Consider the following 14,940-nt stretch of genomic DNA (forward strand, 5'->3'; position numbering starts at 1 on the left):
CCTGGTGACTTATCTAGGCCCCCAGCTTGCCCTGTTTCACTGAATTCTGGCCACTGCGCGGCCTCTTATGCCCCCATTTTCCTTTCTCTTCCAGAATGTTGTTGCCTTGGGGGCCGGATTCTGTGATGGACTGGGCTATGGTGACAACACGAAGGCTGCAGTGATCCGCCTGGGGCTGATGGAGATGATTGGCTTTGTGAGGCTTCACTGTGAGGGCTTGGTGCAGGACTCGATCTTCCTCGAGAGCTGTGGCATGGCTGACCTCATCGCCACCTGCTACAGAGGCCGCAACAGGAAAATTGCGGAGGCCTTTGCAAAGACAGGCAAGGTAGGAGGAGGGGGGGGTTAATGGTTGGGGGGGGGGGGGGGGGTGCTGCTGACCAGCTTGACCTCACCCTGACCCCTGAGCTCCAACCCTGCCATCAGTAACCTAGTGGATGACCTGAAGGCCTGTCTTTCCTGGAGGCACCCAATTTTGATGGTACCCCCTTTCAGAGGCTCCCAGCCAAGTGGTTCTTCTTCAAACATGAGCCACGTCAATAGCCTTTACCTGACACTGCCGGCATTGACTAGACGAGTCAAACGACCTCCTTTTGCACCATAATTGGTGATGGGCACTGTGGTTCCGTTCTCCTTATGGGCATCAGTGGCAAGGCTGGCATTATTACCTATCCCTAATTGCCCCTTGCAAAAGTGGTGGTGAGCTACCTTCTTGATATCTCAGTGTTGTGTTTTACCAGCACAGAGGGCAGTTCAAACTCAGTTACATTGCTGTGGGTCTGGAGTCACATGTAAATCAGACCGGGTAATGGTGGCAGTTTCCTTTCCTAAAGGGCACCAGTGAGCCAGATGGGATTTTCTAACAATCTGGTTGTTTCCTAGGAACAGTTATTCAACATAAGAAATGCAAGTAGGTCATTCGGTCCCTCCAGACTGTATGCCATTCAACTCAATCATGGCCGATCAACCTCAACTCCACCTGTCTAGACGCTACCCCCATCATGTCCAGAAATCTAGCCACATCCCCCTTGAAGATAGAGAGAGATGGGTGAGCAGAAGTCTGGAGAAAAAAGCTGCTAAATAGAATTAAGGGACAGATTAGGCATGATCTGATGGAATGACTGAGCAGGACCCATGCTGTCGAGTTGCTGTCCTCCTGTTCCTGTGTTAACTGTTTCCAGCAAGGGTCGCAGGGGAACACCACTGGGGTCAGGAGGTGGTGGCCAGTGGCCCCTCCCCCAACCTAGTTAAGGGGCACTGGAGCCCATTGTATCAGAGAGTCATACAGTGTGGAAGGAGGCCCATCAGCCCAACTCATCCACACTGACCAGGTTTCCTAAACTGAACTAGTTCCGTTCCTGTGCTAATTCTGGCACACTATGGAATCAGGCAGATAGTGCTCATTCCTCTCAAGATAAAACCACCTGCTGAGCTAAAGTAACTTCTTGTTAGCTAACTGTTCTATCCTTCCTCAGCCTATTGAACAGCTGGAAGAAGAGATGCTGAATGGGCAGAAAGTACAGGGACCACAGACAGCGATTGAAATCAATCGCACTTTACACCTCCAAAACCTGGTTGATAAGTAAGTACTGAAGTACACAAGGACACAGCCTAGCTCCCTGCTCTCCCATCATGCACCCACCCAGGGTAACGACTGCTTTTGTTTCGCTGTGGTAGGGCAGCTCGTGCCTTGATAACATGTACAAGGCAGTGCAGTTGGCTGCTCCCTGGAGCGGCAGAGCATGAGAGAGGCCATGTAACTCATCACGCCTGTGCTGGCTCTTTGAGAGCTCTGCAACTCCCTTTCTCTCTCCTTAAAATGTTGGCAGATTTTCTTTTCCTCTTTGAGTATTTACCCGAATGCCCTTTTAAAATTACTTTGCAATCTCCCATGTTGCCATTTCCCATCAACTCAGTGCGTCGAAACATTCTCCTCAGTGTCCCCAACCCAGTACTCTTCAATCTCTGTCTCATTGTGACCAACCCTTTAGCCAGCGAGATCGATACTGGCCAGAATGCCCCCACTTGGTCTGCATGAAACCATGCTGTGCTACCTCTTGCATTCACCTGGGGGGATGGGGGAAGCCTTGGTTTAACATCTCGTCTCCAAGATGGTGCCTTCAACAATGTAGCACTCCCACAGCACTGCACCGGGGTGGCACAGCCGAGATTGTGTCTCCGGAGTGAGACTTGAACTCATGACTTCTTATTTTACAACCAAGTGGGGCCCAGTGGAAAGGGTCGCACCTTTTCCCACTCCTCATTTAATTGTAGCAGGGTTTTGAATTTAAATCGGATGCATTTATCAGTTCAGTGTGCTGTTTGTAAAGCATTTGCTACATTTCCTTGAGGTTTGCAAGTAAAGACTTTGTTTTATTAAGCTGTAACTGGGTGGCACGGTGGCTCTGCGGTTAGCACTGCTGCCTCACAGCACTAGGGACCGGGGTTGGAGTCCAGCCTTGGGTGACTTTCTGTGTGAATTTGCACATTCTCCCCGTGTCTGCGTGGGTTTCCTCCGGGTGCTCCGGTTTCCTCCTACAGGTCAAAGATGTGCAGGTTAGGGTGGGTTGGCCATGCTACATTGCCTGTAAGTGTTCAAGGAAGTGTAGATTAGGTAGGTTACAGGGGGATGGTTCTGGGAGTGATGCTGTCAGGGTCAGTGCGGACTTGCTGGGACGAAGGGCCTGTTTCCACACTGTAGGGATTCTACAATAACTCACCCAGGTGAGAAGACAGAGTGCTGTCATAGATCAAAGGGTAAAGAGAGAGGGAGACACAGAGAGCAGCAGTTTCCTTAATGTTGATGGTGCTCTCTGCAAAATACGTCCTTCACACAGCACCAAAAACAGAAATCACTGGGGAAACTCAGCAAGTCTGGCAGCATCTGTGGGCAGAAAGCAGAGTTAACGTTTCAGATCCATGACTCTTAATCAAATTGATTAATCACATGATTTTTCACTATCTGCCATCAAACAGTGAATGATCCATTCTATATTTAAAAAGGTAGCTTTGATTAACTCAGGTCTGAGCAATGATCATAAGAAGATCAAAGTCTTTTGTCCAAACATCTACCTTCTGAATTGTTCATTATTCCATGGTTGAATACTGTGAATATCTCCAAACAACTGCCTTTTAAAAAAAGTCCAGTCTTTGGCTCCAGCCAATAAATTTAAAATGAATACTTGACAGGAATAACAGAAGCAAGAGTGTTACCCACTGAGCCACAACTAATGTAGCAACAAATTGCCCCAGGACTCATTGGTAGTGACCAGAAAGGCCATGTTTTTCTTTTCCCCCAACTGGGAACTGTCTTTGAAATGCCAATGGTGATGTTGTTTATGGAAAATGGGCACTGTTGGAAGGGCACCCTTAATTGCCCTTTGGGTCACCTGCACCATTGGCATCTACCTGACAATGTGGCAATTTGCCCCAGGTGTGCCCTGTGCACAAAAAGTAGAACAAATCCAATCCAGTCCACTCTCAATCATCAGTAAAGTGATTGAAGATGTCATCAATATATTACAGCCTTGGTTCAAACATGTACAAAAAAAAGCTGAATTCCATAGGTGAGGTGAGAATGACAGCCCTTGATATCAAGGCTACGTTCGACTGAGTATGGCATCAAGGAACTAAAGCCTGTCCCACTATCTACAAGGCACAAGTCAGGAGTGCGATGGAATACCCCCCCCACTTGCCTGGATGGGGGCAGCTCTAATAACATTCAAGAAGCCTGACACCAAACAGGACAAAGCAGCCGCTTGATTGGCCCCACATCCACAAGTATCCACTCCCTCCACCACCGACGCTCCGTGGCAGTAGTGTGTACTATCTACAAGTTGCACTGCAGCAACTCTACTAGGTTCCTTCAACAGCATTTTCCAAACTATAATTCACTGAGAAGGACAAGCACAGCAGATACATAGAGCGTCACCAGCTCCAAGCCACCCACCATCCTGATTTGGAAATATATCACCGTTTCTTCAGTGTCACTGGGTCAATATCCTGGAATTCTCTCCCTAAGGACATTGCAGTGGTTCGAGGAGGCAGCTCACCACCATCTTCTCATGGGGCAACTAGGGATGGACAATGAATGCTGGGCTCAGCCAGTGATGCCCACATTCCCTAAACAAATAAGAAATAAAGGACAAGGTGGTAGTGAGCCACTATATTGAATAAAATCTCAACATCATGAGGGGTATAGACAAAATAGAAACTGTTCCTATTTGTGGAGGGCTTGAGAATCTGAGGACCCTAATTTTATGCAATTGGCAAATAAACCATGAGAATTTTTTTATGCACAGCAAGTAGATAGGATCTGAAATGCACTGCCTGATGGGGTAATGGGGCAGTTCAATTGTGGGGTTTCAAAGGAAATTGAATAATTACATAAAGAAGACAAATCCAGGGTTATCGGGAAATGGGACGAGCTGAGTTGCCCTTGCAGAAGAGGTGAAGGGCCAAATAGCCTCACTTTGTGCCAGAACCATTTCCAAGTAGCTTGCCAGGCTGCTTCTGAGGGAAATTGATTGTGACAGGTAGGCCAGACTAGATAAGGGTGGCAGATTTCTTTCCTTAAAGGTGATCCGATTAGTTTTTCCATGGTTACCATTACAGAACTTTTAAATTCCTGCTGTATCTGTTGAGTTTCTCCCAACCACCACAGTGTGATTTGAACTCAGTATCTTGGTTAGTTAAAACTACCAGTCCTAGTAACATAACCACTTTATTACCACATGCGCATTGACTGTGTGAAACTTTTTGTTTCTTTCTAGATTCCCTCTGTTCACTGCCGTGTACCAAATTTGTTATGAAAACAAGCCGGTCTCTGAATTTATTAACTGCCTCCAGGATCATCCAGAACATAAGTGAACCGTGATCATAAGGAAGCTGTTCTATACCTGCCTTGGGGTTTCATTGACTTCTAAATGATCCAACTAAGTTTAATTGGTGCAAAGTATCAAGATGGTGCTTGTTGCACATACCAAGTGTTGGCAGATCTTACATGTGATTGTACAGAGACAGCTTGTCTCTGTGATTTGATATGTGCGCGTTTGGGATAGAGATTATGCTTTGGATACAATCAGAAAATTGCACCCAAGCTGTGCTTGAAATTGTATCAGAGATAATGGGAACTGCAGATGCTGGAGATTCCAAGATAATAAAATGTGAGGCTGGATGAACACAGCAGGCCAAGCAGCATCTCGAGCACTCTCTGATGAAGGGTCTAGGCCCGAAACGTCAGCTTTTGTGCTCCTGAGATGCTGCTTGGCCTGCTGTGTTCATCCAGCCTCACATTTTATTATGTGCTTGAAATTGCCCTGGTTAGGTTAGACTTAAAGTTTCTACATTATCTGTTAACCATCAGATAACCATTATCTGATGGTTAACAGATAACCATCATCTTTCAGGAACCAGTCTTCTTTCTAGTCTTCCTTGATGTGGTTAAGAGTGATAACCTAGTGAAATTTCATGAATGCAGTTGACAATGGGTTAAATCACCAACCATTCAACCCTTTTCCAAAGATATCCAGGATGAGTAACTCTATTTTAAAATCACTGAAAATGGCCTTGAATATGTTCAAGGACCCAGCATCCACTATCAGAAAGTTGCCAGTTTACTATCTTCCCTTACTGGGTCATGGTCAGAGCAGCCAAATAGTGCATGTCAGCAATAAGACATTTCAATAATACATTCTCTGAGAAAATAGGACGTGAATACGAGGACAAAACCTTGAGCACAGCGGAATTGGACAAAATACTGAATAGGAAATCATCAGTGATTGAAATTACAGGTAAAGGGACAGCACTCATTTTCAGAAATGCACTTGATTAAACGTCAAGCTCTGAAAATTATTTCTAGCTTTTGGTTCACCATCTCTTCCCCACCCCCAGCACTTCTTAGTAGTTTCTGCATGCTTTGGTTTCTCACATTCCTATTTTTTTGGTTAACTGTTTCCCCTGTCTCATGATCTCCGCATTGGATATTTTATCATTTCAATCCTCTCACTTTTTACTCATTTTTATCTAAGATATCTCCACCACTTGACAAATGTTATTCAGCACCAGCAACAAGTATCACATTAAATAAAAATGACAAATATATGTATTTCATTTTACTTTTTTTAATATATACACATATATACAGAAAAAAAGTTTGTGCTGTATTACAAGAGTCTGGAATTTTGATAAAATTGGATGAGGGCCCCAGAAACAAAATATTTCACAATCCCGGCGCTGGAATACTACTACAATCCAATTGTCATCTTTATCCTACAGCAGTATAAAGGTACAGGCTCTAGCAGGCATTCTATCTGACTTCAAGATGAAGACCAAAAACTATTTGTCTTAATACATCAGAAAAAAATCTTTCATCTAATAAATATTCCAGGTATTCATATGATAATCAGAGATGGTTCTGAAGGAGATGGGCCGAGATGTAGAAATCATCAAACCAGAATGAAAGCACTCGTGGGAGTTTCAAGAACGATATTTCTTTTTTGAAGAATTCTGAGCAGTGACATCTCTCAGTTCGTGTTAGGCCCCTGCTTAACAGATAGAAGGCCAACTCCCTATTTTAGGTGGCCACTCCAGATGCCTGAAAAATGGACCTAAAGCAGTGGATCAAAGGTCTGTGAAACGCGAATGTAGACTGTTCCACAGATTGGCCTCTAGACTCAGTATTTCCAGTGTTTAAATACACCCATTTAAAACTGGAAAAGCAAACACATCACATACTGATTTCAATCCTTGTTCCTCTACCCGACCAGTTGCCTTGTCTGGCCTGAGTTGGGGGCCAAAATATGGAAAAAATATGTGGCACAGAGGTGACCTGTATAATTTTACCCTAATGTCAACATATTTATAACCAGCAATCATTTTCCTATGTGAATCATTTCCCAGTCCATGTTGCAGGATCTCCATAAGACATAAAGAGAAGTAGGCCATTCAGCCCATCAAATGTGCTCCATCATTCAATAAAATCATAGCTGATCTGATTATCCTCAACTCTAATTTCCTGCCTTTTCTCTATAACCTTTGGTTCCCTTACAGATTAAAAATCTATCACAGACTTGAACATACTTAATGATCACCTGGAACACCAGGCCTATTAGGTGGTGAATAGATCAGGTAATGGACATGAAAAATTGATATTAAGAAGTCCTCATTCTTCTTAAAAGTTACACGAAGCTTGTTTGGCTGAGTTACCTGGAATATTTATTTCCCCTTGTGACCCACCTTTGCTTTTTATTTGAACCTTATATCATGTCTCCGAGTTTGGCTCAATTGTGGAAGTATAGTCAAACATGAAGGTCTGAGGAAGTCCATCTTAACACTTACAATGCCACGGGATGTCTCAGGTTATCGGCCTTTTTTGACGCTTCTGGAAATCAACATTTGCTTTTGCCTAATACAACACAGGCTCGAGGGAGCATTTGAAATGGTTTATTGAATGAGACTGAAATATTGTACCATCAGGATAAAGGTGTGGTACCTGATTGAATTTGCATCTGTGCCCAGCCAGGAGGTGAGTAGGTGTTCGGTTGATTAGACATTATTTCATTTTGTCGAATGGGAAAAGCATGGACATGTATCTGGTGGATAGAAGAATTCATCACAATAAACCAGTTGGAGAAGAATACATGTGTCAAGCAGGATTTCCAATTGCTTATCATCAGTCATAGTAGATTGCTGAGATCTTATACTGGATGACTTAGAAATAAAGTGAAATGGTCACATCAAAGCTTATAAAATTGGGGGAGGGGTGTGAGCTACTGCAACTTTTGTCAGTCACTTTATCAAATTTAAAGAAGGAGTTAAATATAGGTTTTAGAATGAAAGAGATTGGGGAGAAAGCAGAAGCAGGGGACTGAGTTGGATCATATTGAATGGAGGAGCAGGCTCAATGGCCTACTCCTATTTTCTGTGTTTCTGTCATACTTTGAGAGACGGATGTATCCTCTCGGATCGGTACGTCCAATGTACTCCACATTTACTTCCAATCCTGTCCAGATCAACTTTGACCTTAACTCGTTTCAAGGATGTTAGTCTCCCCATCATTTGATAATGTGAATCGTTGGCTGGCAGGAAGCTGAGGTGAGGGCTGCTTCTGACCAGGATATTCAACAGAAGCAAGGAAGGAAAGATAAAAGAATCTATGCTTTTAATCCCAACGTGTACCCTCCCACTGCTCCTGCAGCATTGGAACTTCTTTTTCTATTGTGGTTGGAACTATCTGATGACTTGGAATTTCTGCAGAAAGATTATTTCATTTCCGCCCATTATGTAATGTGAGACACAGGAACACCAGGTAAGCGCATTAAAGAAAACTTTTTTTTTAAAAAGTTGGATTTTCAGTGCATACTAGTAAGATGTTCAATAATAAATGAAAGCGCTGTCCAAAAAAGATAAGATATGGAAACATTGATGAAAGTGGAATTGATTGTAAGTACTGTATTGGTGTACTTGATCTCTTTTTTGACGTTAATGGAAGTCTGCCCATACTCCTGAGCAAAAATAAAGCCACTGCACAATGTTATAACATGGTTACTTTCTTCCAGAGCATTGTAGTTAAGCTCTGCTTGCATTGGTATAACTGTTGAATTGCAGACAATACATTAGCATTATTATATTAGGCTGTGGTGACAGGAGGCTGAAGTGGAGAAAAAAAAACACCAGTATGGATCAGTTGGGCTGAATAGCCTGTTTATGAGCTGTCAATTCTGTGTAATCTGCACAGTTGTAAGATGCAATGATGCCAAGCAGTGGTTGTAAAAGGTCTCAGCTGATGTTGGGGATCACTCCAATGGGGAGGGTTAGCGGAAGAAGGGAGGTTGGTCAATGCACAATGTCCCAAGTTTCTTCAGCAACCAAATCTAGTGTCAGTATTCTCCCTCAGCTATATGCTGATTTAAGCAGACCTGTTGCAAGAAAATGGGAGTAATTCTGTGGAAGGTGAGTGCCAGTTAGTGCCTTTGACCCCCTGGAACATTGGCTGGTATGTCAGTCAACATCGTGCCTGGCAGAAGGCCATGATGTAAACCACAGGCACCTGCTTCATGATTCATCTGAAGAATGGCATTGCACTCCCTTAGTGCTGAGCTGAACTTGCAGTTGGGATCTTGTGCTTGAGTCTCTGGTGTAGGATTTGAACGGATGGCCATCTGACCAGGGAAAGGTGTCTCTGAACCAGCAAGGGGTGCTGCTCTCTCAGGTGGTTGCTGTGTCTCCTGCATTTACAACAGTGACTGCACCTGCTTCAGTGGCTGCGAAGCACTTTGGGACGTCCTGCAGTCAGGAAAGGTGCTATATAAATGTAAATTCACCTTTCTGCCTTCCAGTAAATGTCAGTTAAAGGGACCAGCAGGTAGATGGCTGTGAAAAATCAGGACAATGCAATTCTTTACTTTCCGGATTTACTGGAAGCAATGTGACATTAATTGAAGCCATGGAAGTTTCTGCTTCCCTCATGCCTGACTCCCCTTTCTCCGTACTCTCATGATTCTCATCACTCCTACCTCGAAGTACTGCTATTCCAGGGGTACAGCTTCTCATTCACTGACAGCTCTCAGATATTTAGTTCAACTCTGGGTTTAATTCTCATTCGGGAGGTTCGGGGGGAGAAGGAGGTGACAGTATCAGTAAGACATGTGATTGGATGAGGCATTATAGCCCAAACTAATTTTGTGGACAGTACGTGAGGATTCACTAGACAGGAACTAGAAGTAAAGATCCGAAGTTTAACTCTTATTTCCCCACCCCACCTTCTCTCAGAGTGGTGCCAATGTGATGCCCTGGTTGAGATCAGCTCACTTAGCTGCAGGGGGGAATGGCAACATTACTCAACAGAGATCCAGGTTAATGCACTGGGGTCATGGTTTCAAATCCCACCATGGTAGCTGGTGGAATTTAAATTCAATTAATACAATCAGGAATTGAAAATTAGTCTTGGAAATGGTGACCAGGAAAACTATCATCAATTGTTGTACAAACCCATCTGATTCACTAATGCCCTTTAGGGAAGGGAAATCGGCCATCCTTACTTTTGGGCAGCATAGTGGCTGAGTGGTTAGCACTGCTGCCTCACAGTGCCAAGGACCCAGGTTTGATTCCAGCGGTTTGATTCCAGCCTTGGGCGACTGTGTGTGTGGAGTTTGCACATCCTCCCCACGTCTGCATGAGTTTCCTCCGGGTTCCCTGGTTTCATCCCGCAGATGTGCAGGTTAGGGTGGATTGGCCAGGCTAAATTGTCCATAGTGTTCAGGGAGGTGTAGATTAGGTGGGTTATGGGGGTATGGGTCTGGGTGGGACACTCTGAGGGTCGGTGTGGGATTGTTGGGCTGAAGGGCCTGTTTCCACACTGTAGGGACTCTATGAGTTATACCTGGTCTGGCTTACATGACTCTAGACCCACAGCAATGTGGTCAAGTCTGAACTACTGAGGGCAATTATTCTTTAGTTGTTCATGGGATGTGGACATTACTGACTAGACCCTTTGAGAAGGTGGTCGTGAGCTGCCTTCTCGGAGTGTGGGTAGACCCCCAATGCCCTTAGGGAGGGATCTCCAGGCTTCTGACCGAGTGATGGTGAAGAAATGGAGATACATTTCCAAGTCAGGATGGTGAGTGGCTTGGAGGGGAACTTGCAAGGGGTGGTGTTCCCATGTACCTGCTGCCCTTGTCCTGGATGGAGGTGGTCATGGGTTTGGAAAGGGCTGTCTAAGAAGCCTTGGTCAGTTCCTGCAGTACATTAGGGATGGGCAATAAATTTTGCCAGCAACACCCACATGCCATGAAATAATTTCTTATAAGTCTTGCAGCAATGAACAATTGGGGTGGGAGCCTGTAATGCCACTAACCTAAAAAGAAATTGCTTTTTTGCAACCATTGAAGTGTTAGCAGTGTAAGTTGACAAAAAAAATAATCCATTTAATAGAATTTCTGTTCAGTCCATACAGATTTTTTTTCTCTCAAAACAAAGACAGTACATCACATTATCCGAATGTGCTGATCGTTCTGAGAATCCTTTACATTTCTAACAAGTTCCTCACGGAATAACGTTTGCTTCCCCTCTCTTCCCCGCCCCCCACACATCCCACCACAACCCATTGTAGCAGTGTAAATTATAGTGACATTATCTTACCACAAGCATAATGTAAGAATAGGCCTTCCAGTAGGAGATGATGTGACTGTCACACAAAGATACCAGTAGCTTCCAAGGTATTGTCACACTGGAGTTTGTGTCTCTTTGGAAAGTGAACTATTTCTATTAATTTGTGAATTCACCATTCACAACTTTTTCAACCTACCCTGCTACGATAATGTTTTGCAACGGTAGATTTGTTCAAAGTTCAAACAGTTTCTGTGCCCTTAGAATGCGTGCTTTACATGTGAAATACAGACTCAATGGTGAAAGATAAGACTCAATATAGTCTCTGGCCTTTCATTTCCTGCCATTTTCTATGTTTATTTCAAATTCCCAGCCCTCAGGGTTTTCTTTTTTTCTGAGCCATCTGCAAACCAGGTTTTGATGATAAGATTCCAATAATGCATGATTTAATCAACTAATTTTACACTGCTCCCTACGTGCTGTCTTCAGACACCCATTTTCTCCACTCACTCTCTTCACTTTTTCTCACTCACTCTCTTCACTTTTTCTCACTCACTTGTCACATTTACTCACTCACTCACTCTCTTCGCATTTGCTCACTCGCATTCCCCTCCCTCATCAGCATTCCTCTTGGCATTAATCACTCCTTTCGCCTCATCCTCCTCATTCTCCCTCCCTTGCCTTGTGATGAATCGTAATTGAAACAAGTGTGCACCATCAACACATTACTGACAAAATTGTCAGAAGTAACAAATGTGGAGGTAACTAGGTGTGGCTCACTGAGCATTTACTTTAGAAAGGAGGCTACTAGTAGCATTGGGATGTGATGCCAACACACAGAAGAGCCCCAGCCGGACAGATGGAGGAGCAAAATTGAGAACCTTACTCTGAAGTGTGTCTTATGTCTAGTTCTTAAGAATGAGGGCTTATGAGCACATTACTTGCTCATCTTTTGGGAATGGCACAACGGAGAAGGGCCAGGAAACTCAACATCAGGGCTTCAGACTTAAAACTCAGAAATACAAGAAAATTGAGGACGTGGCCTCCTGGCTTCAAGTTGTTATCTCAGCTCCTTGAGGGTCTTAATACCTCAACAAGAGGGTGACCTCCTCTGAGACACCTCCTGAGGTCAACATTCACTCCACTTGAGTGGGGTGGAAGGTATTCACTCTGATCAAATTGTGCCGGTGTCATCATTTATGTGGGACGTAACTCCTAAGCCTGTCTGGCTTCTGGATAGGGAAGGCCTTGCCAGACCCAGTATTCTCAGTTGAATTCTCCAATCCTGATTTCAAAGTCTCCTCGCTATTTTCTAACAATTTGGCAGCACATAGGTACAAGAAGATTCTTAGAACCTGATGACGTTAATAAACTTGCACCAAATTATTACATTGTTGATTTTTACTGGAGTTTGTATCTGTCACCTTGTTAAAGCATGCATTTGGGCGTGGTGGAGGGGGAACAATTTAACACCATGGAAGCAAGAAGCAGTAACATTTGCACTGTGGTTGTTGGATGGAAACAGTTGCTAAGAGTCATATTCAGACTCTACACTACAGTCTCTCATATGGTTTAACAGCAGCAGATAATCTTTTGAAACTATGAAATTCCTAGAATTAGAAAAATGTGAAATCAAGAAAAAATTTAATCAAAGAACCCAGATTTGGGAGCCTGCAATGGCAGCCTGTTGTCAGCAGCCTCCAAGAGCAAGCCCAAAACGGCTAAGGACTTGCAACATTATCTGATTTATAAATAGCAGAGGTTTGAGCTCAGTGAAAAGCTCAGATAATTGAACAAAATAATGGGGGCTAAGTCAGTTTTGAAGAATTAGGTTAGTAATATGAGGAGCTATAAGTTGCCCCATCTTTATCTCCATCAGTCCCTGTCCTATGTGATGTGTGCAGCGAGCTGTAATTTGGAAATAGAACCGAGATCATGAACAGTCACGAATTTGGAGAGGGGTCTTGGGGGAACTGATCCTCTGTTTGTGGTCAACAACAGCATTTAAATGAGAAAATCTAAGTCAAAGACAATCATGCAACACACCGCCAGGCTGGTTGTCGCAAAATAGTCCTGGAATCTACAGCTTTGTTCCACTGAAGCAAAGATGATCAGTCAACAAAGAGCATTTATCATAAGGTTTTCCTAAGGTGGATGTAGCTGTAGAAACTCAATGAAATGGTGCACTGCTGATCAGTGAGTGCGATTTTAACATGGCAGCCATTTTTGTGCACAGCAAGCTCCCATAAATAGCAGCTGAGTAGGTCAACTGGCAAAGCTGCCTTTTCTTATTTTCATAGCATTGGCTGAAGGAGCTCCCGACTCCTGCTAAAATATGGTCATGGGATCTCTGCTTGTTGCTGGCCAATAACGGGCAACCCCTCCACCCCTACAAAGCCTGCACCAAAGTGTTAGTCTTGATTTACGTGCTCAGAGACCATGAATTGGTCATACACAGAACTCACCACAGATATATTGTTTCTAAAGTAGAGTAGGATCTGCAATTTTGTAAGACTGAGGGTAACAACTTGATATCGAGTCTTACAGAGACTGTTCCCTCCCTGGTTTTCAATGACAAGGAGCCAGGGTCAAGTTACAGTTAACTGCCCCTCAAGAAAAGCTCCAAAAACACATACATCAGTTAGTAATTTCATAGTTTCAAAATACATTTTGGTGTGTGAGTGAGTGCACAAGTGAGTGAGTGTGCGAGTGAGAGTGATGGTGTTCGCATGAACAGTGAAAAGATTCTTTCATGGTTGCAATAATGAACCACAAGAAACCAGCAGCAAGGCATACTGTACAAAAAGGTGCACCTGGAACTAGAGGAACCACGAGGTGAAGCTGGTCCAGTAAGGTCCAAAAACAAACACAATAAAGTGGAGATAAAGCTTCTTCAATGACTGGTGGATGGATTGTGACTCTTTGGTAAATAAAACTCTGACAGTTCCCAGTCAGTTGTTTTGTCTCCAGCTAGGAACTAGGCAGCACAGGCACCAATTTTAGACAAACTTGTTTGCAACAACTCAAAAGCAGAGTTTGGTGGACCAGGGACTATGTGCTGGGAAAGAGGGACAAGGGCTGGGAGGAATTTCCATCAGGCACTTCACCTCATGGTGCTTTCTCATGACTCTCTTTTGCCTCTGAAGTGAACACTGTGAATGGGTCCCATGCCTGGTTCTCAGGCCGCCATTCTATCTAGATGACAGCTGAACCCCTTTGTGGACACCTTACTCCATGAGGTCTTTGGCCCTCCCCAATTCTGAGATGAAGATCAGATTACACAGGGATCTCCCACTTGTGCCTCTGTGTTTTGCAAGAGGAGAGGAATACGTTGGCCTGCTCTGTGGATGTCAACGGAAAGCTCCATTGGGTCAGACAGCACTGACAGAGGTGCCCCGTTTTGGGGAGGAATTTTCATTTCCTCAGCCTTCTTGAAAGCTGATAAATTCAGACTGTAATTTTACCCAAAATGAAGAGCTTGGCCTGACTGAATTTTGAGGGGGGTAGGGGAGACATGGGTCTGGGCAGACTTGCTTTAAATCATTCAATTTTCCTCTCTGATCCAGTCTGAGTTGGACGGTCCCAATTAAACTGTGTTATAGGAAAAGGCTGGCAAAACTGGCTCTTAATTCCTTCCCAGGAACCTCTTGTTGCCCAGATTCAGCCTTTGCCCTAATGCATTTCCCAGGCCTCCTTCCTGCCCAATTGCCTAAATCTCAAATCCACCTCCCCCAGCCCCGCCTGAATCCACCCTCCTATGGGGGGAAGGAATGGATTGGAGTTTTGTATCTTGCTGCACTTAAGACGTGGCAAACACCATTTTCTTCCAAAATT

The 14,940-nt window shown here is 44.1% G+C and overlaps 2 protein-coding genes across 9 annotated transcripts in view; one reads left to right on the forward strand and one right to left on the reverse strand.

Annotated features, from left to right (window-relative positions):
* LOC125448279 (glycerol-3-phosphate dehydrogenase [NAD(+)], cytoplasmic-like) overlaps positions 1–10,269 on the forward strand; it is a 28,473-nt gene extending 18,204 nt beyond the window's left edge. Inside the window, exons 6-8 of the mRNA XM_048523467.2 lie at positions 95–328; positions 1,476–1,582; positions 4,773–10,269. Of these exons, the coding sequence (XP_048379424.1) occupies positions 95–328; positions 1,476–1,582; positions 4,773–4,869 (438 nt within the window). The 3' untranslated portion in view covers positions 4,870–10,269. The remainder of the gene's footprint in view (positions 1–94; positions 329–1,475; positions 1,583–4,772) is intronic.
* The window catches only part of LOC125448278 (RNA-binding motif, single-stranded-interacting protein 2-like), a 257,608-nt gene continuing 244,898 nt past the window's right edge, over positions 2,231–14,940 (reverse strand). For 5 of the 8 annotated variants that reach the window (XM_048523462.2, XM_048523455.2, XM_048523456.1 and 2 more), the window contains exon 13: positions 6,139–7,592. In XM_048523462.2, the coding sequence (XP_048379419.1) occupies positions 7,473–7,592 (120 nt within the window). In that variant the 3' untranslated portion in view covers positions 6,139–7,472. Of the gene's footprint in view, positions 2,536–6,138; positions 7,593–14,940 lie in introns of those variants that run through there. The other 3 variants (XM_059643492.1, XM_059643493.1, XM_048523460.2) reach the window with 3 other exon arrangements.

This window comes from Stegostoma tigrinum, chromosome X (assembly GCF_030684315.1).
Source record: "Stegostoma tigrinum isolate sSteTig4 chromosome X, sSteTig4.hap1, whole genome shotgun sequence".
Taxonomy (NCBI): domain Eukaryota; kingdom Metazoa; phylum Chordata; class Chondrichthyes; order Orectolobiformes; family Stegostomatidae; genus Stegostoma; species Stegostoma tigrinum.